Source organism: Pagrus pagrus (genome assembly GCF_965226575.1).
Source record: "Pagrus pagrus genome assembly, chromosome: 4".
Lineage (NCBI taxonomy): Eukaryota > Metazoa > Chordata > Actinopteri > Spariformes > Sparidae > Pagrus > Pagrus pagrus.
This window is the reverse complement of record NC_140188.1, coordinates 4,197,119-4,222,624: the sequence shown is the minus strand read 5'-3', so window position 1 is coordinate 4,222,624 and position 25,506 is coordinate 4,197,119. Positions and strand designations below refer to the sequence as shown.

At 44.4% G+C, this 25,506-nt stretch overlaps 1 protein-coding gene across 2 annotated transcripts in view; it reads left to right on the top strand.

Annotated features, from left to right (window-relative positions):
• Window positions 1-1,148: 1,148 nt before the first annotated feature.
• nova2 (NOVA alternative splicing regulator 2) overlaps window positions 1,149-25,506 on the top strand; it is a 104,960-nt gene continuing 80,602 nt past the window's right edge. The window contains exons 1-3 of one of the 2 annotated variants that reach the window (XM_084350868.1): window positions 1,149-2,201; window positions 5,335-5,403; window positions 20,601-20,744. In XM_084350868.1, the coding sequence (XP_084206994.1) occupies window positions 2,045-2,201; window positions 5,335-5,403; window positions 20,601-20,744 (370 nt within the window). In that variant the 5' untranslated portion in view covers window positions 1,149-2,044. The remainder of the gene's footprint in view (window positions 2,202-5,334; window positions 5,404-20,600; window positions 20,745-25,506) is intronic. The other variant, XM_084350869.1, reaches the window with a different exon arrangement.

Here is a 25,506-nt window from a genome sequence, read left to right as displayed (position 1 = left end):
AGCTCACAGTGCTGGAGGATCCCTCTTCAGATCCAGGCGGAGCGACGCAGAGATGTCAGGCGCAGCACACACAGGTGGGTCACACAGCGGCTGAGGGGACAGGTGAGACGGGCCGGTGCGCAGGTGTCATGCTTCCTGGGTTGTGAGGATGTTTTCGGTGTCAGAGCTGTGTTATGACCATGCAAAAACTACCAAACCCTGTCAGACGTGTTGTTGTGTGGTGCAGGTAGAGGCTGACAGGCCCGCAGTCTGGCCTGAGGGGTCAGCAGGTTCCGTTCAGGTGCTTTGGAAACAAAAATCTGTCAGATGTGAGATAGTGGGGATAAAAATGAGGCACCAGCCACTAATACAAACAAAAAAAAATGTGTAAGATTTTATTTAATTTTATGTCTTTATGCTGCTGATTTGTGCCTCAATAAAAACACTCATCTCAAACTCCCACCAGTTTGATTCACTCGCTGGTTTCTGATATCTGAACTGGATCCAGAGAGCCGAGGACGAGCTCTCCTCCTGCACATCTCCAGGTGTGTGTGAGGCTCCCTCGGCCTGCAGACAGGCAGCGGCTACAGACCTTCAGACAGCCGCAGCGGGACCTTCAGGCTCCCCGTTCAACCGTAATTGCATTTGCCGCGGCTGTAACGGAGTAAAAACCCGCCGCCGCATCCTTTTCCTCTCCGTCATGTGACTCCGCCGGGCGAATATATCTGCGTCCTGCTCGTTTTGCCGGAGAAATGCAGCCTCGGCCAATCGCGTCTCGGCGGAGGCGTCTCTCTGCTTCTCATTTTCTCGCTTTCTCTCTCGTGAGGCCTTCACGTGACGTCGGTAGATACGAAATAGCGAGCTGGTAAAGCGGCTACAGCATGGCAAGACCCGGGTTTTATGATTGAACTGAGCGTTTCATTTGATGGAGATCTGTTTTACTGCTGCGTACTTTCATCTGACACCTTTAAGTATTTGGACTAAGAGATAAAGACAGCTGAAGTCTAGTTTCGTGCTTTTTTCTACTTTCTACTTCACCAAACCCTCTTTTAGATCTTATAAACAAACAGAAACCTGCTCAAACCAAACAATAAAGTCCTCCAGGTGACTTCTTTTAGTGACTTATGCTTTATTCCCTCACACAAACGCACATAAACACGCACATTTTGACACTAAAGTGTGGGAGTGTCAAATTTACGGGATGCCACTGGAGGCATCGCGGGGCCCTGTGACGTCAGCCGCTCCCCTGCGCTCCCTCGAGCAGCCAGTCAGAGAAGGGATGCTCTGAACGCAAGACTGCAGCATCTTCACCGAGAGGACGAGCAGGAAAAAACGTCTCTTTCTCTGCGTGTTGCTCCAGCTCCGTGTCTCTGGACCCTCCTCACACACCCCGTCACCCCTGGGTGTCTTCACGATCGGAGCCAGGACAGGATAAGAAGAAAGAAATCCTAATAGCCCGCCAGTAACGCATCGGATTCTTTTTGTATTATTATTATTATTATTATTATTATTATTGCTTCACCGACCTTTCCTTTTCTTTCTTCCTCCTTCGGTTGATTTCGCCTCTTTGTCTTTCGGCTGTGCTTTTTTTTGTTTTGTTTTATTTATTGCCCGCTGGCTGTTGCAGAGGAGCGCCACCATCCTGCACCGCCTGACATGAGTACGCTCTTTTATCCGGTTGCAGCGGAATGACACACATATCGTAGCCCGCATATCAGAAGGTTGATGGAAGATTGACGCTCCATTTGCACGTTTTTAGTAGCCTAGCTCATTCTCCATCTGCAGAGGTCTCGGATCTTTCCCTCCTCTCTGAGCCGATCATCCGCCGCTCCAGCGTTTCTTTCTTTCTGTCCCTGCGCAGCATCTCTGTACGCACGGCGCACCACGGAGAAACGCGCAGCTAACCTTCCCCGTCCGTAAGAAACAGGCGTATTTTCCAATTCCTAAATCGCTTTCGCCTTCAACCAAGGACTCATCTTCACGGCTGCGCTGCGTAAAAAAAAAATCGGGAAAAGGGGGGATTTAAACGCAAACGCAGCCCAAGCATCCAACAGCAAGCTCAAAAATGATGGCCGGCGGAGCAGTACAGCAAAACGGGATTTTCTCAAATCCTCACCATCACAATCAACAACCACACATGGAGTCCGATCCCCCGGACTCACGTAAAAGACCCCTGGAGACTCCGACGGAGGCCAGCAGCACCAAACGCACAAACACGGGAGGTAAGAGCAGCGATGGGGATGCGGGGAGCTTGTTCGGGTTTCGGTGAATGTTGCTTCGTCCGGAAGGCAGGCAGAGAGAAAGGAGAGCAGGTTGATCTGATTCTTGACGTACACAGCGGCATGCTACAGCCCCAGATCCACAGATCGGTGCTCCAGTTACGCAGTGATAAAAATATAGAAGGCACGATTTTTTTTTTTTTTAGCCGCTTTCTAAAGAGCGACAGTCATTTTCCATCAGCATTAAAACAATCATGGGCCGCCGCTTTTGATGGAAAGGAAACAATGAGAGGGACTGAGGGGGGATTTGGAGGGAAGCCGCCGGTTCCCCTGGCGAACATCCTGCCTGTTTTTAGCCTGTGTGAGATGAATTGGGTGTTTTTTATTGCGTCTTAAGATTTACGCGCAGCCTCAGCGGCCATGCTGGAGCCAGAATGAGGATGTAAACAAGTGAAAGCCAGATCAGGCTGGTGCGTGATCGCAGGCTCTCATCCCGTCGACGGATGACCTTGTGATAATCTCACACATCAGCCACCATCGCCGCTTTGTGTACAATTACACAAGCGGATAAACAAGCGGACTCATATTAACAGCAGGCCCGTGGCGAGCCAGAGAGGGAGAACAAGGGGAATCCAGAGCAGCTCAGAATGCGACAGTGTCTCTGTGTTATTGCAGCATGTCAGTGCCTGTATATTTTTATCATGCTTTGCTCTCCTGATTTTAATAACCTACAGCGAAGGAGGGAGAGATATTTTCCTCTAAATTGTCCAATCATGTCTCTTCATTATTCTCTGGTTGGATGAAATATGGATATGTCACCATGGCGATCACCATATTTGGTTTTTGTTTACATGCTGTCATGCGCCAAGCATTCCCATCATCCGGCATTACAACCATCAGTAGCCTATCCTGGCCATGCACCCCATCATGGACATTTGGACATACACTGCACTAAATGTTTTAAATGTGTTGTTTACACAACAACGAGGTGAAGAGATGGTGACAGAGTCAAAGACTCACTGAGAAATGTTTATTAGGAATTTGTAGATTTTAAACGTTTAGTGCAGACTGTTAAACCTGACGGTCACTTCGACTGTCATGTAATAATATTGTTAGGAGACAAACGGTCTGAGAACAATCTCCAGTATAAAGAGGCAGAGATGTTCTGATAGAAGTCACATTTGGGACATGGTCATCAAGGTTTGGAAACAAAACACAGCCACATTTTTATGTGAAATGCACCTTTAGTGCTAAGATTAGACTCATGTTAGTAATGTTATTTAAATGAAGTTGCATGCATATGTTATATAATGCTGAATATGTGTAAATTTGAATGTTTTCATGTAAAAACAAAAAAAAAACATTCAGATTTGCACAAAATATGTTTGTTGTCGACAGAAATGTCTCTAAAACAGTTTAGACTCTGATGAGACGTTCAGTGTTAGTGTGTCCTTAAAGTCAAACGACCAATGACTGAATTATGATAAAAAATATGTGATTAATTTTATAAAGACAATTAATAAATAAAATGTGCAAAGAAAATGTGATTCGATCGCTGGTTTGATCGAGGAACCTCCATCACATCAGAGGTGGTCACGTTACTGTAGAGCTGCAGCGGTACGATATTTTCACTGTACGATAACCATCTCAGAAATTATCACTGTATCGCAGTATACAGTATTACACTATTATTGTTATTATAATTATTATTATTATCATGATTATTATTATTATTAGTTACAGTGACCTCTAAAGGAGTGAAAGCAGAGGTCTCATTGGACGAACAAACGCTTTATTACAATTTCACAAAATATTCTGAAACTTGATACAAACTTGAAATATAAATATATATTTTTAATGACACTAATATAGTAGACTTTAATACTGTAAATAAGTAAATGTACGATAACCGTCAATTCTAATACCTCGGTATACTCTGACACCGGTACACCGCTGCAGCCCTGCACTGCTGAGGGGTCGTTATCGGCCTGATTTGCCACCAGACTTCCCCCAAAAAGCTCTAAATTTTAGATGGTCTACTAATTTAGTGAGTTAGTACTGTAGGTGTGATGCTTACAGTAATGAAGTAAATCTTAATAGATCAGTAGAGTTTGAGAGGACTCTCCCTTTAAGTGCACAGTGACAGGTGGCACGGTTTAAAACCGAGTCCTTAGCGTGACCCGTAGAGAGTCCTGAGGATCAATCGGTTTTTATCTTTTCATAGACGTTTTTGGTGACAGTAGAGGAGAGTCATTTTTAACAGTTTCCTCGGCTCCCGTCAGGAGACACGACAGCTGTCCTCTGGAGTCATAATTAGACAGAGAGAGTGTCCGGCTGAGGGAGGGGTGAGCTGCAGGTTAGTGAGCGTTGTTTAAGTGCAGGTCGATGCAGCACTCGGAGCACTCCATGCTGTATGTAAAAACCCCAAGGCTGCCCCTCGGGGGACCATCCTCCTGCCTGCATAACAGTCGGACAGCTCGTCCATTCAGACAAATGAAAAGGTTGAGATGATGATGATGATGATGATGATGACGAGCACGGCCGAGCAGGCTTTTACTCAGGCAGGGAGGACGGCCGCCGTGCAGCCAGGTCAGCGCTCCCTCAGCCGGCAGCACCAGGCTGATGATCGGGTGACATTTGGTTGAATATGAACCAGTCGCTCTCACACACACTTCACCACGGCCCCCTGAGATAAACATGACAGAGGAATCAGAGCTCGGTTGCAGGTCTTTTGTAAAAAAAAAAAAAGTGCACTGACAATAAATTCAGTTCTGTTTTCTAAAAAAAATCCTTTTGTTCCAGTTACATGGTGGAAGAATTTGGTCTTGCCGATCTCTATTGTGACTGATATTTACAGCTTGAGTTAACAGCAGATCCAGATGAGATGAGCCTAAATGATTCTCTTATTTGACTCATGATCCGAAGCAGAAAGTGTTTATATTTTCTGGCCCTTTGATGCAGAAGAAAACATTTGACCCAAATTGATTTTCTCTGAGATTCTGTTTTTGTTATTTCTATTTTTAAGATGCACTCAGGCTGCAGTTTTAAAGTTATAGAAGTAAAAGTGCTTCTTTGTTTCTCTGAATGATTAGTTTACGCCACACACTCCCCACCCCTGTGCTTCCTCTCTCTGTAGTGGCCTTCCTGCAGCCCCTTTTTGAAACTGAAGGCATTGTATTCCCTCACCAAGAAACTGAGACTCATGGTAAGAGAGACTTTGATTTTGATCTTCTACCTGTTTTTTTTTTAATCTTTACTGTTACCCTTCTTCAATGCAGGACTGATTCAGCAGCATTGTGTTCTCTCAGGCCAAATTCTGCACAGTGAAATCTAAATTTTAGGGGCATTTGAACGAGGACCGACTGCTGCAGGGCCTGACATTTAAATAGGATTTAAAGTAACATGTAACACCTTCATATTCTACTCACGATCCAGGATAATGCATGCTGATATTGTTTATATTGTATGTTATCAATTCCATAACATCCATTTTCATGCTTTTTTATACAAACCCAGTGTTTCTTTTGTCATGATACCCAACATTACTGCACAGATGAGTCCTGATGACCTTTGACCTCATGCTAGTCATATCATCAAAGCGTTTTGGGTTTATGACTGCTGATGCACTGTTGAAATGTTCATGTACTGATCCTGTGGGATGTATGGTGGCGACAGTATACAGTACATCCTGCTGCTGCTGTTGAGTAAAAATCACATGACTGTTCTTTCCTTTCTCACAGGTATATTGACCCTTAATGTGCAGAGCTCCCAAAGACAGAAGAGCTTTTAAATCAGAGATATTTCTCCTCAAATTATCATGATAATAATAATGATAATGATAATTTTTCAGTCATGTTTTTTTTCTTACCCAACAGCTGCAGCTTTGAAATATATCAAAATGTAAAGTGTTTTTTATTAATTTCACTCAGATGTGTGTGAATGAGAAACGAGAGCAGACGTTTAATTCAAAGAGAATCTGGACAAGGATTTTTAAGCCGAGTTTCAGACTGGTGTGTGTGTGTGTGTGTGTGTGTGAGAGAGAGAGAGAGAGAGGGAAAAATGAGAAGCAACATGAGAGAGAAGGAGCCGGTCAGCTGTCAGACAGTAGGAACGGGCCGATGCAGGACCGCTGTAGCCCCGAGGGTCGTAAATCACAGCCACCTCTTATAAAACACTGAAGGTCTTAAAGAAGAGAAGCTCAATGAGTAGCTGCTGTTCACAGCCCCTCCACCCGCTCCACCCGTCTAATCCACCGACCCAAACCCATTCTTATCGCTGCCCCTCACCCCCGACCCAGCAGGCTTCTCCCTCCACATTAAAGGAATTCAGATTCGCCTCTAATCATGTGCATATACGATCAGAGCCGCTTAATGAGGTCATTGTTAATATTTGATTTAGTTCCACAAGTTTGAACTTAGATCACTTTCAAAGTCAGTTTGAGCACGATTGGCTAAATGAGTAAAAGTCTCCCAGTATCTATTTTAATTTTTTCATAAGGGTTTGCTGCTGTCGGCCAATCAGGGTTCAGTATTTTTACTATGCGTATTAGTTTTACATTTTTAATGACGCTGCATTTCGGAGCAGGGGAGCGCCAGTCACATGTGACAGCTAATGATTATGAGATGGAAGGAAAATATCTCAGTCAAACTCAACGGAAACAATAAAGCAGACAGCAGAAGACACTCATCGGCATGTTTGACAGCAAAAATGGAAATCTGAAGCCGTCTTCACCGCTGCTGCGTTACGTGCTTTTATAGTATCGAGTGGTCAACATGATTCGAGATAAGAGGATGTCTGAGGTCGCTGAGCATTAGTTGGAAATAAGATATTAAATCTCCTCAAATAACCTTAAATATGTTACTAAATCACAAATACATTGACAAGAGAGACGACCGTCGTGGCTTCAGTGCAGAGATGCATCAGCTGTTGAAATAGAGTTATAGTCTTCAGGTTGAAAAGTTAAAGCGCAGGTTTTCTAAGCCTCAAAGTGATCAGGAGTCGCATCATCCGGACCGCACGAAGCCAGAACTCTAAAATGTGTCGAGGGTGCTTCACATAACCAACACTGATCCTCCAGCAGCCTCTCAGACTAATAGAAATGACTCAGATTCAGTCCATTCAAAACAAATGCAGCTTTCAGGGAAAATAACTGCTTGTATAAGGCATTAGGAAGTCTTATGTAAGCACAAAACAAAATAAATTGGAGGGGTTTTTTTTCTTTCGCTTTTTCGATTTTCATGTAGGTGGGCAGAAAATGAACATGCGAGCGGAGACGCCTACAGGTTTAAGCATCGGGGAAAAGTTTTCTGACCTGGACGCACAGTCCTGTCCTCACTTTATATGATCGGCGTTTCTTTTCTTTCCTCTTCGCTCCTCTCTCCTCTCCTGTCTGTAAGATGTAATACATTCATTTAGTAAATGGATGGACTGGCAAGCTGATGTTGGGGAGGAGGAGGAGGAGGAGGAAGAGGAGGAGGAGGAGGAGGAGGAGGAGGAGGAGGGTTGAAATGCCCTTGCCAAGTGACATTAGGGGACAGGCCAGAAGATTTCTGTGTGTGTGCGTTGTGTCGTTTACAGAGATGAAGTTTAATGAGAGACGAAGAGGTGTGTTAATGATGTATTGCGCTGCAGATGGACACACATGCATGCACATAATCAACATATGCACACACACACACACACACGTGCACGCTGTGTATTGAGCCTCGGCGGTATGAGACAGGCCCTTTGATGTTATTGATCCGAGTGTTTTCTGTGGCTGGAGCTGAGCGGAGCATCTTTTTTTGGGTCGTCCATACAAAGGAAAGCTGCCTTCCTCGTATCGATCGGCTGTTCCGGGCTGAGGAGGAAGAAGCCCCACATTTGGCTTCGAACACTCACAGATAGACAGCAGGAGGAAAGAGGGGGTTCGGTCATTACGACCGCAGCAGGTTGAGCCAGAATGCATCGAAATAAGTCGAATCTTTAGAGGAAATTATAACTTATTGGAACTGCTGAGACCTTTTCTTACAAAATATAGGAAAGTTGTATTTTTCACACTTTTCGTATCAGAATGTGAGGCAGTTTTTTGAATGAAAAGCAAAGTGATTGTTCGTCTTCCTCCTCAGTATCTCGTAGAACACGGCGTTCTCGTCTGCGACACGCCTGTTTTTGCTCGCTGGCGAGCCTGAGCGCTTCTCGGCTGCTCCCTCTCTTCCTCTCCCATTCTCTCCGTGTTCCTCTCCTCCTCATCCATACTAATCATGCTCTACTTCAGACCATCACGACTGCGCCCTCCTCCTGTCCTCCTTCACCCTCGTCCTCCCATCATTTCGTCCTCCACCCACCCCCTTCATCAATCGCGGGCTGCCATTGACGACGCTCGCTCGGCAACCGTGTCCGAGGGCTGTCGATCGATTCGCAGCCGCCGCCGTCGGCAGGACTCTGCCCGTGGTAGCTGCGACTCTCCTTCTCCTCCTCCTCCACCCTCTCCTCTACCTCTTTTTTTTTTTTTTTCAAGCCACTGCGTCAAAGTAAAAAAAAAAAGAAGCCATTGTACAGGGTGGGGTGAAGGGGATGAGAGGTGGGAACGTTCCCACAAAGGGAGGCGCGCGATTGGTGGAGCGAGACGCCGTTCACAGCTAGCTGGTCGCTGATAGGTGAGGAGAGCTGGGCGGCGATGAATATGGATAAGGGAGCGATGAAAGGGCCGATGCAGCGAGGACGACTGGAAGGGCCCCCGCCTCTGAAATAGCCTCGGTCCATGAACAATACACGCCGGGTTTCACACACACACACTGAAGGGAGAGAAAGGAGGCGGCTGCTTCGGTTATCTTTGTTAGCGTAGCCACCGCGTCTGCTTCCATTTCTATGCAGACGCCCCGATGATGGGGAGCGTTTCAGTATGGAGGCATTTGATTGGCTCATCCTAAACCTCTATTTAAACTGAATTCCTGTAGGTTGTTGTTTTCCTGTCAGATTATTCTGCTGGGTTTCTATTTGTGACGAACAGATGGACGTATTACCTCGTCTGTTTTCTGTTCTGTCCCACATCCCTGCACTGTGAGGTGACCCGCTCTCTAAATCATGCTTCAGAAATTCAATAATTAATTCTGATGTTTGCTGCAATATGTTTTAAAGTAACAGGATCCACTTTTTCATTTTTCAGTGTCACGTTCAAATTTAAATGTCCTCCATTTTAAAAACACAGCATCTCCTAGAAAATGATTGCTGGCATGAAATCAAAACCCAGCATTAGATGCTGCCGGCGTTATGAGTCATCTCGATACCTTCAAGAGGGAAGAAGCTGTTTTTTAAGAACACGCTCGTCAGTGATTTAGTCGTACTGTCGTCTGAATTTAGGGAACATTTAGGAGTTCAATCCTGCAGCAATAACAGAAAGTTATTGGGCTGTATATAACCACCTTCTCTCTTTTACTCTCCAAATACTTGATTATTTAAACCGTCACAGGAATGTTTCGGGGCCTTATGGCGACTGCTGGCAGCTTCTGAATCAGCTGATTAACAAATTGGAGCTCCGTGTGCACGCTGAAAGTCACCGCCTGAAATGTCAAATCAAAACCGAACGAACGTCGGAGGGGGGAAAGTGAAACGTTCAGACGCTGCAGAGGAGAGAGCCATAACATCGGAGATATTTCCTCCTGCGAGCTCTCTGTGTTTATGAGTGACGGCGGCCATCTTTCAGAACGAAGACAGCTGGTCAGAGCCTCACTGCTGGAGAGCTTTACATGTTTGTGTGTGTGTGTGTGTGTGTGTGAATGCTACCTCCCAACAAAAGAGCAGAGGACTGGAGGGGGTGTGTTAGACAAAGCCTGCCCCCCTTAACTCTCCCTGCCTAGGGGAGATGAATATTTTCCAAGTCCCCAGAGGTCAGAGCCCCCCCGCCCCCCCAGCTGAGGCTGTGTTCACACTGCTGCACTTCTCAACCACATTCAGCGAGTCCTCGTCTCGGTCTCTGGATCTCTGTTCGGATTAGGGATGCAACAATTATAGATTTGGATGATACGATAATAGAAACACACTGGTGTCAAGATTATAACGTGTTGATTTATTTCACAGCGTCACGACTGTATAAAATCACACGAGCATTTATAATTAGAGGTTTAATTATATTTTGTCCCCGCAACATTTCTTTGATGGCTTTCGGTTTTTAACAGTTGCCGTTTTTTGAAACAGAAATAATAAAGTAACCGAATAAAAGAAATAAAATGAACACAAAATGAGGTTGTTAGAGCCGTTTTATTCTGCTAAAAATGAGAAACTGAAAGCATCTCTTCTGTTTTACCTTTAAGGGCAACATGTGCAGACAAATAATGTATGATAATGTCCCTTTTTGAGAGAGAGAGAAGTGAGAAACACTCGGTGTAGCTGAGCCTTCACAGTTACAAACCGTGACAGTTTTAAACCGTGGTTAACAGTGAGTTTGGTTAATTGCTGCACGCCTAATTAAGACGCTAAGTAGTTACTTATGTAACCACAGTTCTCTGAATTCTTGACGACAGCTAGACGACTGTAAAATCTGGGTTTCTAACACCCATGGTCAGGAAGCATTCAGCTCTCCACACACTCTCTTTTCATTAAAACACAGTGTCGATGTGACAGTGCTGAGTGCTTTGGGAGTCGAAGGCAATACCACAAATATTTTAAAACAATTTTGGAGGGCTCCGCAGAAAAAAACTGCAGAGGATACTACAACTCTTCAAACCTCAGTGTACTCAGAGCATTCTCCCAGAGCAGTTTCTGCCACGAAGAAGTGACTTTAGGTTTATGGTTGTGATGTCAGAGTGAAGCGTGTGAGGGAAAGTAACAGTATGCACGGTAGGATTTGTGATCTTCAGCCCACCCGCCCTGCCCTGCCCCTGCAGGCCTGTGGACACCAGATCCCAGGATTTGAGCCTCCAATCCCCCAGCATGGAGAGCCTATTCTGGGCCTGACGAGTCCGCAGGGGCCTTAGCAACAGATTGGACTGTTTACTCATCCAGTTATGTAGCGGTGGAGGACCATTTATTATTTATTGTGAGCGACCTCTGCGTCTCTAAACCCCCTTCATGACCCGCACACGCACAGACAGTTTTTGTACAGTTTGATGAACTTATGAAAATTACAAACACACAGCGGGATGGAAAGTGGAAACACCAAGCATGCTTGTGCTGCTAGTTTCCCTCATGACAAACTGTCTGGGAGTGGTGCGTTGGCCAAAACACACACACGCACATACACACACGCCCTTCATAAAACAGACAGAAAAAAAAGTTTTTTGTCAAAGGAAATGTGTGGACTTCCTGTGTGTGTTGTAACGGCAGGGATGTGTCTGACTGTGTTGCTCAGAGTAATGAAAACAAAGACCTCATCGCAGCAACCAGTAGGGAACCCTGTAGTTACTCAGCTGCAGACACACCATCCACAGACACACACACACACACACACACACACACACACTATTACTTACTCTGTACTGTAGTTGCTGGTGGTTTGAAGTTGTAATTTTCTGTCTCAGTGTGTTTGCGGTTTGTGTTGTGGGCGTGATCGAAACTACGAGAAGAAAAGTCCACTCATTATTAAATATTAGTGGAAAATAATGACGAGTACAATACACATACAATTACATTGTTATTATTACAATTACATTGTTATTATTAGCATCAGTTTTAAAGCAGCTTCGAATAACTTACAGATTATGAAAAGGAATCAGTGCAGCAGGACAAGACGATCTACAAACCCTTTTTTCTTTTTCTTTTGATTACAGATTAATCAGCTCATAATTTGCTAACGATAAAATGATTAATCATTTCATCGTCTTTAAAATGTAAAAAATGCTCATCACAAGTTACCAGATTAACTGTCAAGTAATTTTCTTTCGATCGACTAATTGTTGCAGCTCTGTTCTCTGAGGCATTCGTGGTGTTGCACTTGAGTCATTCACATGAAAGTGTCTGAATGAAACCAGAGACCTTGAGGGAAAAGTTCAAACCCTCTAGAAGTTCACACGTCTGCACACCGAGCCAATTACGTTTGTTGTCGTTTTGGAAAGTTACAAAGATTTGTCCGACACGTCCCCGCGGTGATTCCACTGCTGGAAAGGGGTTTTAAGACATTTCTATGAAGCACACTAAGACCTTCACTTACAGCAGCTGCTGCTGCTCTCTATATGACATTAAGGTCATCGCTGGGTCCTGAAGTGTTGTGCATCCTTTAGAAACGCCACCGAATCCTCCCTGTGCGCTGCCTGACAGCTAAAACATTAAGAAGTAATCAGTAACAATCACCACATCTGTAATTATGGTGTTTTTCTTGTTCTTATTTGGACTGAAAGTTTACATGCTCATTATGTTGTCAGCATGAAAGAGTCTGCACACGGGGGGCTGAGGCGGCGGGATGTTTGATGATGCTTCATATTAACTAGTGCAGAAAATAGTAGCGGAGAACAATGAGTCTGACGACACGCTGAGACACCAGGTTCCTCCGCTGAAGCGCAGCGGGCTGTTTGTGTTATTTTAACAGCCTGTAGGTGAAATTATGGTTTGACTACCACGTGTGTGACCTCAGAGAACTAATGAGCGTTTGTTGCTGGATGCCTGTAAAACTAAACCAGCACCACCAGAACTTTTTATGGTCATCTTCTTTTTTCCCCCCGAAGAATTAATTATTTCAGCTCACCCGGAGACATTTTGCTCAAACACCCACGAGTGGAGACGTTTTTTACCATCGCTTTTTAATTTTCTCAGCAGTGAGAGTGAATATGAGGTGGGTGAGCTTTACGCAGCCTCCATCGGATTTTGAGGTTGGTGTCGACACTGAGGGGTCAGACGAGGCTAGCGGAGCCTCAGGCTGCTTATTATGCTCGGGTAGATCGGCAAGCATGAGTATCACCTGCACCCCTGGGATGTGGGATGACACGCTGAAGGGAGCGTGGGGTATAATTACACATAATTAGAATTTGCAACTGTGACAGCTAGATAAATGTGGCATGGCTTTCCTGAAACTTTGGTAAGAATGTAACCTGACTGTGCTGTTTGTGGGCGGGGTTCACACCGGGTGTCAGCGCAGGGTGACGGCAGCGAGATGAGTGGCAGGATAATTTCACCAAATTAGGATTTACCTTTGTGTTCTCCACAGCAGCGTTTGTGTGGTAACGACTGGGGTGAAATACTGAACGAGATATCTCAAAGAAGAAGCAGCTTCGCTCCAGACAGCAACGATCGTGTTGAAAATTCATGAATTAGAAGCACGCAGCTCAGTCGCCAGAAGAAAATGTTGGCATTGTTTGTTTCTGCAAATCATGGATATGCTGAACATCCACATATCGTATGAATCATATCAACATTTCAACAGCACAGTAAAATGATGATGAAGTCAGATGACTCTCATTTGTTGGTGGAGGGTGGCTAAACAATTGGCGCTGTCCGAGACTGTTGCCGTCATTTTTCTGCCGACAAAAGAGGAAATCTTTTAGTGAGACGTTGGGACATTTTGCTGCTGTATTTCTTGTGACAAAAACAGGTAGTTTGACCCAAAACATGACCTTTTTTTTTGTTTAAAACATTCAAAAATGAACTGAAGTCATCAACAGAATGTAACAAAATAGTAGTTTTGATATTGGAAATGTCAATGTATAGTGCTGCAGTTAGGATGCTAACCAGCTAGCACCTAGCAAGGTTGTACCTCAAGAGGTGATAGTCAGCTAATACGACTCCTATCTAGATGGTTAATTTAGCTAACTTGCCAGCTAGCTACAGTTAGCAGCAGTTAGTGGGTACTGCTGCCAGAATCTTACATATTGCACCTTTAACCACGGTGTTGTCACAACATAAAATTGAATGGTAGAGTTTAAACACATCTGTGATTTGCCGAACGTACAGTTCTGACATTTACTGTGGTTATCGGGCTGCAGTGTGACGTGCAGACTCATGAAACTCTTGACTTTTAAACTCTGTTTACACCATCAAAACAAACATTTTATTGGGAGGATCACATTGATTTATGAGGCATTTTCAGTAAACCAGTTTGTACCAAGCTGTCCTATAAAGTGCACAAAACATCACATACTTAAGTAAAGAGCCGGCTTTAGCCTGTGCTAATGTGTGTGTATGAAAGGCTCTTTAATGTGGCACGCTAAGAGCTTTTACTTTAAAAACAGAAAGAGCTCAACAGAAAGCAGCATCGCTCTGTGGACCGTTATATGTCAGAGGCTTTTAAAAAGAGCACGTAAACTGATAAAAGTTGAGGAATGTTGATAAATCTTCCCTGTAAACAGTGTCATCCAGCAAAGTGCAGTGTGGGAGGAGGAGGCAGATAGTGCAGCACAGTTTTCAAGCTCTTTTTTTTTTTTTTAATGTGCGGAAGTTAGTTTATATTTATGAAAATTGAGTCATGGCAGTTATCAGACCTGCTAAAAGCTTATTTCGAAAGTGAAATTCAATCTGTGTTACATAACCCCGTCAACAGGCTCAACACTGGAGCTCTGCGGTGCTGTTTGATGATACAGAGATGTTTAAAGGGGATTGTTTCTTGTTTTTTTTATGCATTCTTAGCGTAGGAGTGGTCAGTGTGCCCGTCTATATGAGAAATTATTTATTATCAGGATCTAAAATATAAAGATTCAGACAGTCAGTCTGTTGTCACAGGATGCACGAGGTCACAGGTGAAGCCTTCATGATCTTCTTAAAAAAGTTTTGAGTCGTTTTTTAGTGTAATTAAAATGTTGTATATTTTAGGACAGGATTAATGCTGCGTATATAAATGCATCTTTTAATGCTCGCCATGGTAACACGTTCGAGTGTTACCATGCAACGGATACAAGTGACGAACGTGACTCACTCATTACATCCTTTTATATACATGATGAGTCACGTCGCCAAGGTGTGTAGGCTTGTTTGTGAGACGTCAGAAGCGCCCTGTTTGGGGAAAAGAGGTGATTGTGCGCTTGTAGCTGCTTTTCGCTGCAGACACGCTTTTGTATTTGTGTGTGCATGCGTGTGCGTGTGTTTCGTATTTACCAATTCCCCCGCCTCATTAATACGGGCTGGTTATAATTAGCTAGCCTCTATCTAAAGCAGGTCAGTCCAAGGCTTCGCACTCAAAGTGGGTCACTGCAGCACACTGAGGAGAGGAGAGGAGGAGGAAATGGAAGGTGACGAGGAGCGAGAGGAAAGGAGGCGAAACGAGAGGAAATGAGAGGAGGATGTGAGAGGAGAAGAAAGGAGAGAGAAGAGGAGGAGTGGACAGAAGACAGTTTTAGGCTGAAACCATGTGGCATTCTTTCAAGCTTAAAAACAAAGTGCTGCTGTGAGCGTATCAGCACAGTAAACATTACATCATTATTGTTACTACGAGGCCAATTATGGAGAGCCAGCTCGCCTGAGGGTCCCAAGATAAGGTTTTTTGTGACTAAAATGAAAATATAAAAGCAGACAAGAGTTACTCACCATGCTCGCACTTTCAAGATAAGAATTTGGAGCCTGCTCTGAAATGAAGTAATGTTTTTCATCAGGAAACCGAAACGGGTTCGCGACGTGCCGCAGTGCAGCTTAAATTTGACTCGAAGTGCCCGAGGCTGCCCTCACAATATGCCACATCCATCTCAAACTCAAGGTTTACAGGAGAAGTAACTCTGCTGCAAACAAACTGCTAAAAATAACTGAAAGAAGAGGTGACGCACATTCAACAGACGTGCATAAATCAACCAACACGTAACTTTCTTCGGCTAATATTCAACTGAGATCCAGCTAATATCATGAAGCTTCGTAATCTTGCTAACTAGCTAAAGTTAAATAAATTAGATTGTAAAGGTGACGATTGAGGAAAGAAGGAAGATGAGAGGAAGATGAATAGATGTGTAGCATGTTAGGACCTAAGGAGGAAGAAGAAGAGGAAAGGGAAGAGGAGAGAAGATTGGAGGTGTTTTCATTTTGGAAAAATCCAGCGGGGGCTCAGTGAAGACGTCGGAGAGGAGGAGCCTTTAATTTAACACAAAATCTGAAAGCAGCTCGATTTCTAACGCACACGAGGGGTTTTTCGCTTAACACGACAAAAGAGGCTGAACCTTCTTTGACAAATTAAATAGTGTTTAAACTTTTTCTCTCCTCTGCATCCACATCGCAGCTCCATGCACTTTGTATTTCATCATTACAGAGCTGAGGAAGGGCCGGGGAGTGTCAGGTTTCCTGTATGTGTGCTCATGCTTTGACTTGGCTGAACACTCGGAGATGAGAACAGAGCCCACCCAGTACTTAGCACTTTGAACATCTTACTACTGCACTCCCTTTATAAACATGTAGAAGAAATGGAAGCAAGAAACCACACCTATCTCTCCAACATGTAGCCAAGTCTGCAGTGTCCCGGTGTCGAAGTTTTTCTGCAGTGCAGAGTCGGGGATTTGCACATCTGGAAATTTTATTTCACATGTGAAAAAAAAAGCATGTGAATTTTATTTGTTACATATTCAAATTGTCGTTCGCCTGCTGAAATAGCCGATTGCACGTGAAAACATGGAAATGTTGAATTCACATGTGAAGAAGAAAATTTCAGCTGATTTCATGTGAAATGATGTTTTGTGGAAATTCTAAACCACATGTGAGAAAAAGCTTGTGAATGTCTGTGATTCACATGTCAAAATGTAAATATTTTATCTATATGTGGGGAAATCTCATCTGAAAATATTACATTTTTGTGTGAAATTGTGATTTCCACATGTGAAGTTGAGTTGAGTCCAGCCCGTGCAGAACCACACAGTCTGCAGAACCGGGCTAATCTGATCATTCAAAATAAGCGAGATGGGTGTTTAGGGTCTTTAAAATCATTTGTTCAAGAGGTCTGATAGCATCGTCAGTGATCTTGAAGGGAGGTTTGAGGGATTTCGAGGCGCCGTAAGGTGGACAGAAGAGTCAGAAGAGGGATTCAAGTTTCAGCAGACCTTGGTCAGCCACTGTGTGTCAGATATTTAAAGCCCGTACACACCCTGATTGAACCCAAACAGGTGTTTCCACTTGGCCGAGACTTTCTCAGGGCTCGTTCTTTATTATTCTCTTACTTTTGTAATCTCCCACCATCTCTTTGCTAAATAATTGCTATAATTGCACTTTGCTCAGGTGGAAAAGTCCAATTATTTCAATTAGTTTTTAAAAAATGAGCCACAATAACACACCTGATAACACGTGTGTTTGTGTAGGACCATTCACTGATTAAATTTATTCACAGCGAGGTGTCACAAACACCTCGGTTCCACTTTCCTGCGACTTAAGTGTGATTTAATGGGAGTTATAGCTTTCTAGAGGCATTAAATAATATTCAGTGCACCTACAGGGATCATAAATCTCCTCTCTAGTTGTAGCTGCTCTGCCCACCTCGCAGTCAGAGCAGGATATTTTGTATGCATGTGTGTTTTTACAGTTCAGTGTCTCCAGTTGCGTAGCCGACAGAGAGCGGTGGTGTTACAAGGTGCCTCGCCCTTCTGAGAAAGTGTGCCCCTGTAATAATAATCCTATTTTAATCTGCCTCCTGAGGTTATGTGTCCTGGATTATCAAATATGAAGAATGCTGCCAGGGAGGGAAGCTGAGACGCATTGAATCAGCTGCACTTTAAAACCATGTTAGAGTCTGTGTGAGGAGCTGCTGTTATTAGATAAACAACCTCAGAGAAGAAGAGTTAATGTTGAAAAATAAAGTCTCCTTTCCAAAAAATATTGCTGACGTGAAGGTTGCAGAGATTATGGATTTCTTCTCCAGTGATGAGTTCTTGCAAGCTGTTCTTCTCAAAGCAGGGTCAAATTTCATTTTGCATCATGAATGATGGCGTTAGGTCGGTCCAAAGCTACGAAGTCATAAATTGATTAAAACCAGTTGTAGTTTTGTGCGAGATTTAAGGCTTTAAAGTGAGTCTCTTGTCAGACAGCAGCAGGGTGAACAGACTGTGGCCGGGCGGGTGTTGTCTCTTAGTATCCTTCGGGCTCTGTGCAGACATCTCACCCCACTGATATCACTGATGCTCTGTAGATGGTACCAGTGATGTTCTGGGCGGTTCTAATCACCTGCTGTGGCGCCGTCCTGTCCCGGGCACGTGCAAGTCAACAGAGCACAAACAGCAGTGTTTTGAGTGAAAGTCCTGTGTTTTACTCATCCATCCCTGACAAACTCTCTACAGATGCTAACAGGTAGCATGTACGTCTGTATGAGACGGCGAGGCGTGATGCAACACGGGTACTTGAAATTTGAATTTGCAGCATCAAATTTAGAAAGATACAACAACTAAGTGCATTTATTTATATCAGGTGTTGTGACTGTTATAATCTCTAACTGGGCTTCAGTTTGAAAAACAACCAACAATCTCGTTCAGCAGAGGTATTTAGCTGAAACAGCCCTTTAAATGCACAGGAATGAGGAAGTGAGTCGGAGGTGTTGCTATGCTTTAGTTGACCCGCAGCTTGTTGTTATCGTTGCCATGGAAACAAGAGCAGGGGAGGGTTTCTTATCTCCCCAGGCACACGTACATACATCGGTGCTGGTGCACCTCTGACACGACGCCTCCATATCTGTTATTGTGGTTCTGTACCGACGGGCGGGTCGGTGTTCCTCCTGAAAGAGACGGGCAGAGAACTACAGTGGCCTGTGAGGTTCACTCAGTCCTCTCTTTCACTGCATTGTCAAAGAAAGCAGCAGGCCGCAACCAAAAGGTCCGCGTCTTGCTTCAGGTCAGCGTGTCACTGAGCAAAGCTGCTGAATGTGTCGCGGCGCCGAATGAACCCGGAATGATTAAAATGACCTTTTGGCTTTCTTCTGTTGGTGATTTCAAACAAAAACTGGAGCAGTTTGTTCCTCGGAGGAGGAGAGGCGGCTAAACGACAAACATTCACTTAAAAATGTCAAACCTTATTAAGTCAGGCGACACACCTGTAATCACTTCACATGCAAATACATTTTCAACAGAGAACAGCGAGCCAGCGGAGAACATGTTTACCTCCCTTGATCAACACTGGCTGCTGCATTTTGCAAAAGCTGGCTCATCACTGACATGTGTTGTACTTGTCTGGAGGAGAAGGAGGTGAAAAAGTCCAGCTCGTTCTCATTCTCAACACGTCAAATACAGCAGCCCGGTCAGCTGCCCTTTACTAGAGGTTTGACACTGTAGGTACTGTAGTGTCCCCTCTAATGGAGGTGTGTGGTCAGGGTGGTTGGAGGGCCATACACTGGACTTGTCTAACCCAACGTTGCATATTACACATTATTGCTAGCTTGACCGCTGAGCTGTTCACCTGCCAAACTGACACTACGGGGGCAGGTAGAGCATGATATTAAGAGGCTGCAGTGTTTCATGAGCTCATGAAGGGACGGCTGCTCCTTCTCCTCCATCAGGCTCCTCAAACAAAACTTATTTTTCCATTAAAATCTGACTTCAGTTTCTGCTCGTGACGACACTCAAAGACATCTTGACCCCATCAGGACGATTAGCTGAGATCTGCGCTGAAAACATTCAAAACAAAACAAGAGCACACATGAAACAGACGACATCTTCCTTTCATACTCAGAGTTTACAGTATGTTCCTCAGTGCAGGTGCAGCTCCGCGTTAGCATGACGGAAATATCTGAATGTGTGCTCGTCTGCTTTCTGTTTGTTTATGTGAGCTGATCTGCACATGTTAATGAGTGCATGTGTGTGTGTCATGGCAGGCATGTGGTGTTATGCACTCGCGAGCATCCACAAGCGTCGGTTGAATCTGATTAGCTTTAATAACAAAACCGACGACGAGCGGCATATTCCTTGGCTCCCTCCCCATCGTGCCGAGGCGGTGACGAGGACCAGATTCCTCGGGCTCGACGCTGAAATTAGATCAGACCAATCTGGAGAGAGTGTTTAGAGGCTCGCACAAATGGACGTGCAGAGAAAGGGGAGAGATAACGCCGACAGGGAATCATCTGATTATGGAAATAATTAGTTGTCATGGATATCAGTCATCGTTTGATGTGATTGGGTGGATTTATGCAGCTTCGGGTAGCCTTGGATGGTTGGTTGAGAGGCAGCAGAGGAGGGGGAGACGGATGGAGACAAATTATTCTGCTTTGGCGTAGTGATGCGGCACCAGCTCGCATCTGTTCTGTCAGACTGTGATTACTGACAAACACTTTGCTTCCACTTCACAGTTTACACTCATTCCAACAAGATGATCCCTGTATTGGATGAGAGATTATTTTTTGTATTTTGCCAACTCTAGCAACATTAGCAAAATGTACTAAAAATCGCCATGAACGCAGGAGACGATATAGGAACACGGCAGGCATGAGGGCAAAGGTTCAAACAGACTGATGATGCACTCTGTAATATTTTTCTCCCCCAGTGTTATTTGAAGTAATAACAACACAAACCACAGTAGCTCTCTCTCTGACTTCCTGTTTCCTGTTTCCTGCTGCAGAGGAAGGCGAGTACTTCCTGAAGGTTTTGATTCCCAGCTATGCGGCGGGGTCCATCATCGGGAAGGGAGGTCAGACCATCGTCCAGCTGCAGAAAGAGACCGGAGCCACCATCAAACTGTCCAAATCCAAAGACTTCTACCCCGGTAAGCACCACAAGCACCACTGCTGCGTCGGATGGAGGGATGACAGGGTTAGACAAGTGAAGGAAAACATCATCCTCAGACACTTTTACACTGTTAAATGTACTGTTTTAAGATTTTTATCTTTTTTAGGCATCCTCAAAAAGAAATGATGACACAGTCTGATATATATGTAATTCACATTTGGCCAATTAGACACACAACAAATAAAAAAGTATATACAGTCAAGTATCAAAATATTTGCACAAGAAATGCTAGATGCATCACAAATATCCTTTTTAACAGTGTCGAAGTGTTAGAAGGTGGAGTTTGTGGATGGATGGATGGATGGATGGATGGATGGATGGATGGATGGAGATGAAGAGCATTGTTTCCATTCATCCTTTGAAGGAAAGCGAAGGATGGAGCGAGTGTGTCGGGATGAAGAGATGAAGTGTTTTGAACCATTAGGGAAACATTTCATTACTTCAGTTTTCATCCATCAGTTTGTAATGTAATAATGTTATAACACACACACACACACACACACACACACACACACACACACACACACAGTCCACCAGAGATCAGGATTACAGGATCAGAGGTGAAATTGTATTTATCTAAACTCTTAATTCTGCCCTGATGTGACATGTGACTCTGGCGGTGAGGAGGGGAGGCTGAGGTTTTGTGTGTGTGTGTGTGTGTGTGTGTGTGTGTGTGTGTGTGTGTGTGTGTGCGCGCGTGTGTGTGTGTGTGTGTGTGTGTGTGTGTGTGTGTGTGTGTGTGTGTGTGTGTGTGTATTCGTGTGTGTGCGTGCCTGCTGTTAGTCAGAGGTTTTGGTTGTTTATTTGAGCTGTAGAACAGATTACATGTCGCGCAGGGTCCATGATGTTTCTAACCAAACACGTGTGAAAGTGCTGCGAATGCAACCCGCCCTGCTATAAAAATACATTTATTATGTACTTGGATAAATGTGTTTTAAAGAAAATGTCATGTATTTTTTGGCTTTATCCTGAGACAACCTCTTGACATCTTTATAAATCACAGCTGTAGTCAGGAAGAGCCTTGGATGGATGAGGGTTAGGCTACTATAACTCCTGGTGAGCTTGGGGGAAAGATGGTGGTTTGGTTAAACACCGAAAAAACCCAACACATCCCCGCTGCTACAAGTCACTGTTGACTTTCTGAATATTTAACCAAGACCACAGTCTCTTCCTAACCTCAACCAACTGCTTAGAGTTGCCCGAACACAACCATTAAATCATTATTCGTGCCGTAGTTTCCAGGAGCGGTTGTTGTCAGCGTGAAGGTTTTTCAGGGTTTCACCACAGATTAACTTGTTTGTAACGACACAGTTTCACCCAGACAAACAGCCTTTCCAGAAGGATATCAGGTGAAACAGAACATGTGTCTTTCTGTGGTTTGACTCCACTTGTAGAGCCTCAAACCAAGTGGAAAAACAGTGTTGTGTCCTGATTTAAGTGCCTTCATATGTTGGCAGGTGGCAGAGTGATTCAGAATGGTGAAACATATTTGTGTGACCTAAATCTATTACTACGACGCTACGACTCTTCTCTCTGAGATAATATTCACAGCCTCCAGGGTCCCTGTGGGCAGTAAAATATCCTTCAGAGATAAAATTACAGTCACATGCTCATTTCTAAAACAAGGCGTCAGCAGTCGCACTAAACAATCCCACCTCCAGTTAAACTCCCAGCGACTCTCCAGTGTTGTCGTAGCGCCTGCGGAGTCTCTGATGTAATCGCTGCCCCCGAGCCAATCACAGCATGAGGTTTCCCCAGCTCGGCTAGAGACTTGTCGGACACACAGTGTGCCGCTCTGAAATATGTTTCAGAGCTTCGGCCTGGAATTCATGTTGGAAATTCAAGGTGGTTTCTGGGCGCAAAGGGACTCAGAGAGCTGCTGAGTGACTCGTTTAATGAAGGAGAAGAGAGAGAAAGTGTTTTTACAATCACATATTTATGACACTTCACAAAATGTGTCGATGTGTGTAACGTCGTTGTTCTGCAGGACTCTCTGGAGGCGAATGAAGTTGAATAAAAGATTTTTTTGAATTTGAATTAAATGAAACATACTACAGTTTTGGATGTCTGAAACATGATGTCATTTGGAAATAACAGCCATTAAATACTGTGAATTATTTTCCTGTGAAGCTTCGTTGGACATCATCCTGTCCTCTGCTCAGCCCAGCTGCATTTACTCTTTCTTTCCTCTACTTTAAGCCCCTCCGTGGTCTGGTATTTATTTGGATTGAAATTCAGCTCTCATTCTTGTTGTCTCGGTGTGTGTGTGTGTGTGTGTGTGTGTGTGTGTGTGTGTGTTCGGGAGTGTGTGAATGTGTGCATCAGTGCAGTGTTGGGGTCTGCAAACAAGCCGCCGTTGTTTGACACCGGCACATGAGACTCCTGAAAGCTCTGCCAGCTACAACAGATGCAAGGTGCAAGAGCCTCCAAGATGCACACGTGCACACACACACACTCACACACACACACACATGCGCACACACACACGCAAAGGAACTCGAACACAATGATATGATAGAAACAGTTACTTATTATTATATTATTATAGTTACAGTTACTAAGAGCACATAAATCCATAGGAAGTTTCTACGGCGCTGCAGAGGATAAATCTGCAAGAGTATCCACACACACACACACACACTAACACACACACATGCACACAAAAAGACATGGTTTCCAATCTCCTGGGGTTTGTTCGCCAAAATCACTGCAAAGCCGAGAAAGAGGGGAGGAAGGGAGACAAGTGAGAGAAAGAAAGAAAAAAGAAAGAAAGAGAGGGTTGTATGGGCCCCAGTCTAGAGGGGAGGACTGAAGGAGCAGTGTGTGTGTGTGTGTGTGTGTGTGTGTGTGTGTGTGTGTGTGTGTGTGTGTGTATGTGCACCCTTCCTAAGCACTGAAGGGGGCATCTGTATGCAAATGAGACACGGTTCTTCCTGGGTGACAAATCAAAAGGCCCACCTGCTGCAAGGGCCCGTCTGTGTGTGTGTGTGTGTGTGTGTGTGTGTGTGTGTGTGTGTGTGTGTGTGTGTGTGTGTGTGTGTGTGTGAATAACAGGGCCAGTCTAATGAACAGAGTAGAGAGTTACTGCTGTGTCTTGGCCAAAGCGTCTCATTCCTCTCCTCTCGGTCCTCGGAAGACATTAGTCGCCCTCCTTCCCTTCCCCCTTCCTCCCCCTCTACTCCCCCCACATGCACACACACACATGCACACACACACACACACACACACACACACACACACACATCACAGCTGTCATGGGAAACCTGGCAGAGGTCATTGAAGTTTTGGGATATTTATCTTAATGTAATTTATCTTAATGGAAGTTAAGACAAAACAAAAAAAAACACTTTTAACTTCCTCTTTTCAAAATAAAATCTGTGCATAGATTTGCTGGATGCATTCTTGAATAAAGCATGCTTGTTTGGAGACTAAAAGAATAATAATAACCCAGTTAAAGATCCCATGGTGCAAGAGTTGTACTGAGCCAAAACTAGATGAGACCCAGCAAGAAGAAAATCTAATATTTCAACACAGACGCTACGAAATGAGTTTCTTTCCAAAATGAGATCATCATTTTAACCCAAAATAAAAGCACCTCTGGCTCTTGAACAGACATTCTTTATCACAAAACTTTAACAGTGTTTGGCAGCATTTTAAGGACAGAAAATTGGCAAAATCTCAAGCTGGATCCTGCAGGACAGAAGTGTCGAAAGATGAGCTTAAGATAAAAACAAAATCCCATCATTTTGCAGTAAATATGTGGAACATAATTGTCCCCTGTGGGGAATTTAGTGGCTGCAGCGGCAAACTTAGTGTGACAAGAGAGGACGCTGCGCTAAGAAACAAAAGAATAACACAACATGAGGCTAAAAATAGAGAATCCAATGAGCAGCGACGAGACAAAGAAAATCAACATAACAGGATGCAAACAGCTGTGAGGACACGTTTCCAACAGATGAAGAGGAAGACGAGGGAAGAACACAGATTGTTACAGGTATTGATTTATTCATATGTACTGACCCAACAGATTTTAGAGAATCGGGTCAGAAAAATCCTGAAGAAAGTCAGAATCTGAGCCAGAAACACACACGACCTTGTCTCACCCTCTTCTCCTTCTCCAGCCTGCATTCCTCCACCCATATATCACCCTCCTCTCCCTCCATCCCTCTTCTCCTCCGTCCTTCTCTCAGACCTTCCTCCTCTCTTTATTCATGCATCCTTCGATCCAGCTCCATCTCACCCATCAATCATCCCTCCCTCCCTCTCCCCGTCGCATTATTCCTTCACCTCCTCCTCCCTCTCTTTTCCTTCCTCTCCGTCCTTCCTCTCCCCTCCCTCCGACTCTCCCTCCATCCCATCTATCTGGAGAATAGTGCAGCAGCAGCACTTAAGCCGACGACCAATTAGCAAGGAGCAGCAGTACGGGGGGACGAGACAGGCCACCATTCATCCTCACGCACACACACACACACACACACACACACACACACACACACACACACACACACACACACACACACACACACAGCGCTGTACGACCTACCATTCACTATTATGGCACAACAGATTTATTACATACCCGTACAGTACAAGGCAGTGCCGCTTCCAAATATAGCTTCTCCCTGTCTCGCTCTCTCTTTCTATTTGTTTCTCTCTCTCTCTCTTTGTCTCCATCTCTCTCTCTCTCTCTCGCTCTCTCTCTCTCTCTCTCTCTGTCTCTGTATGGACTAACTGGATAC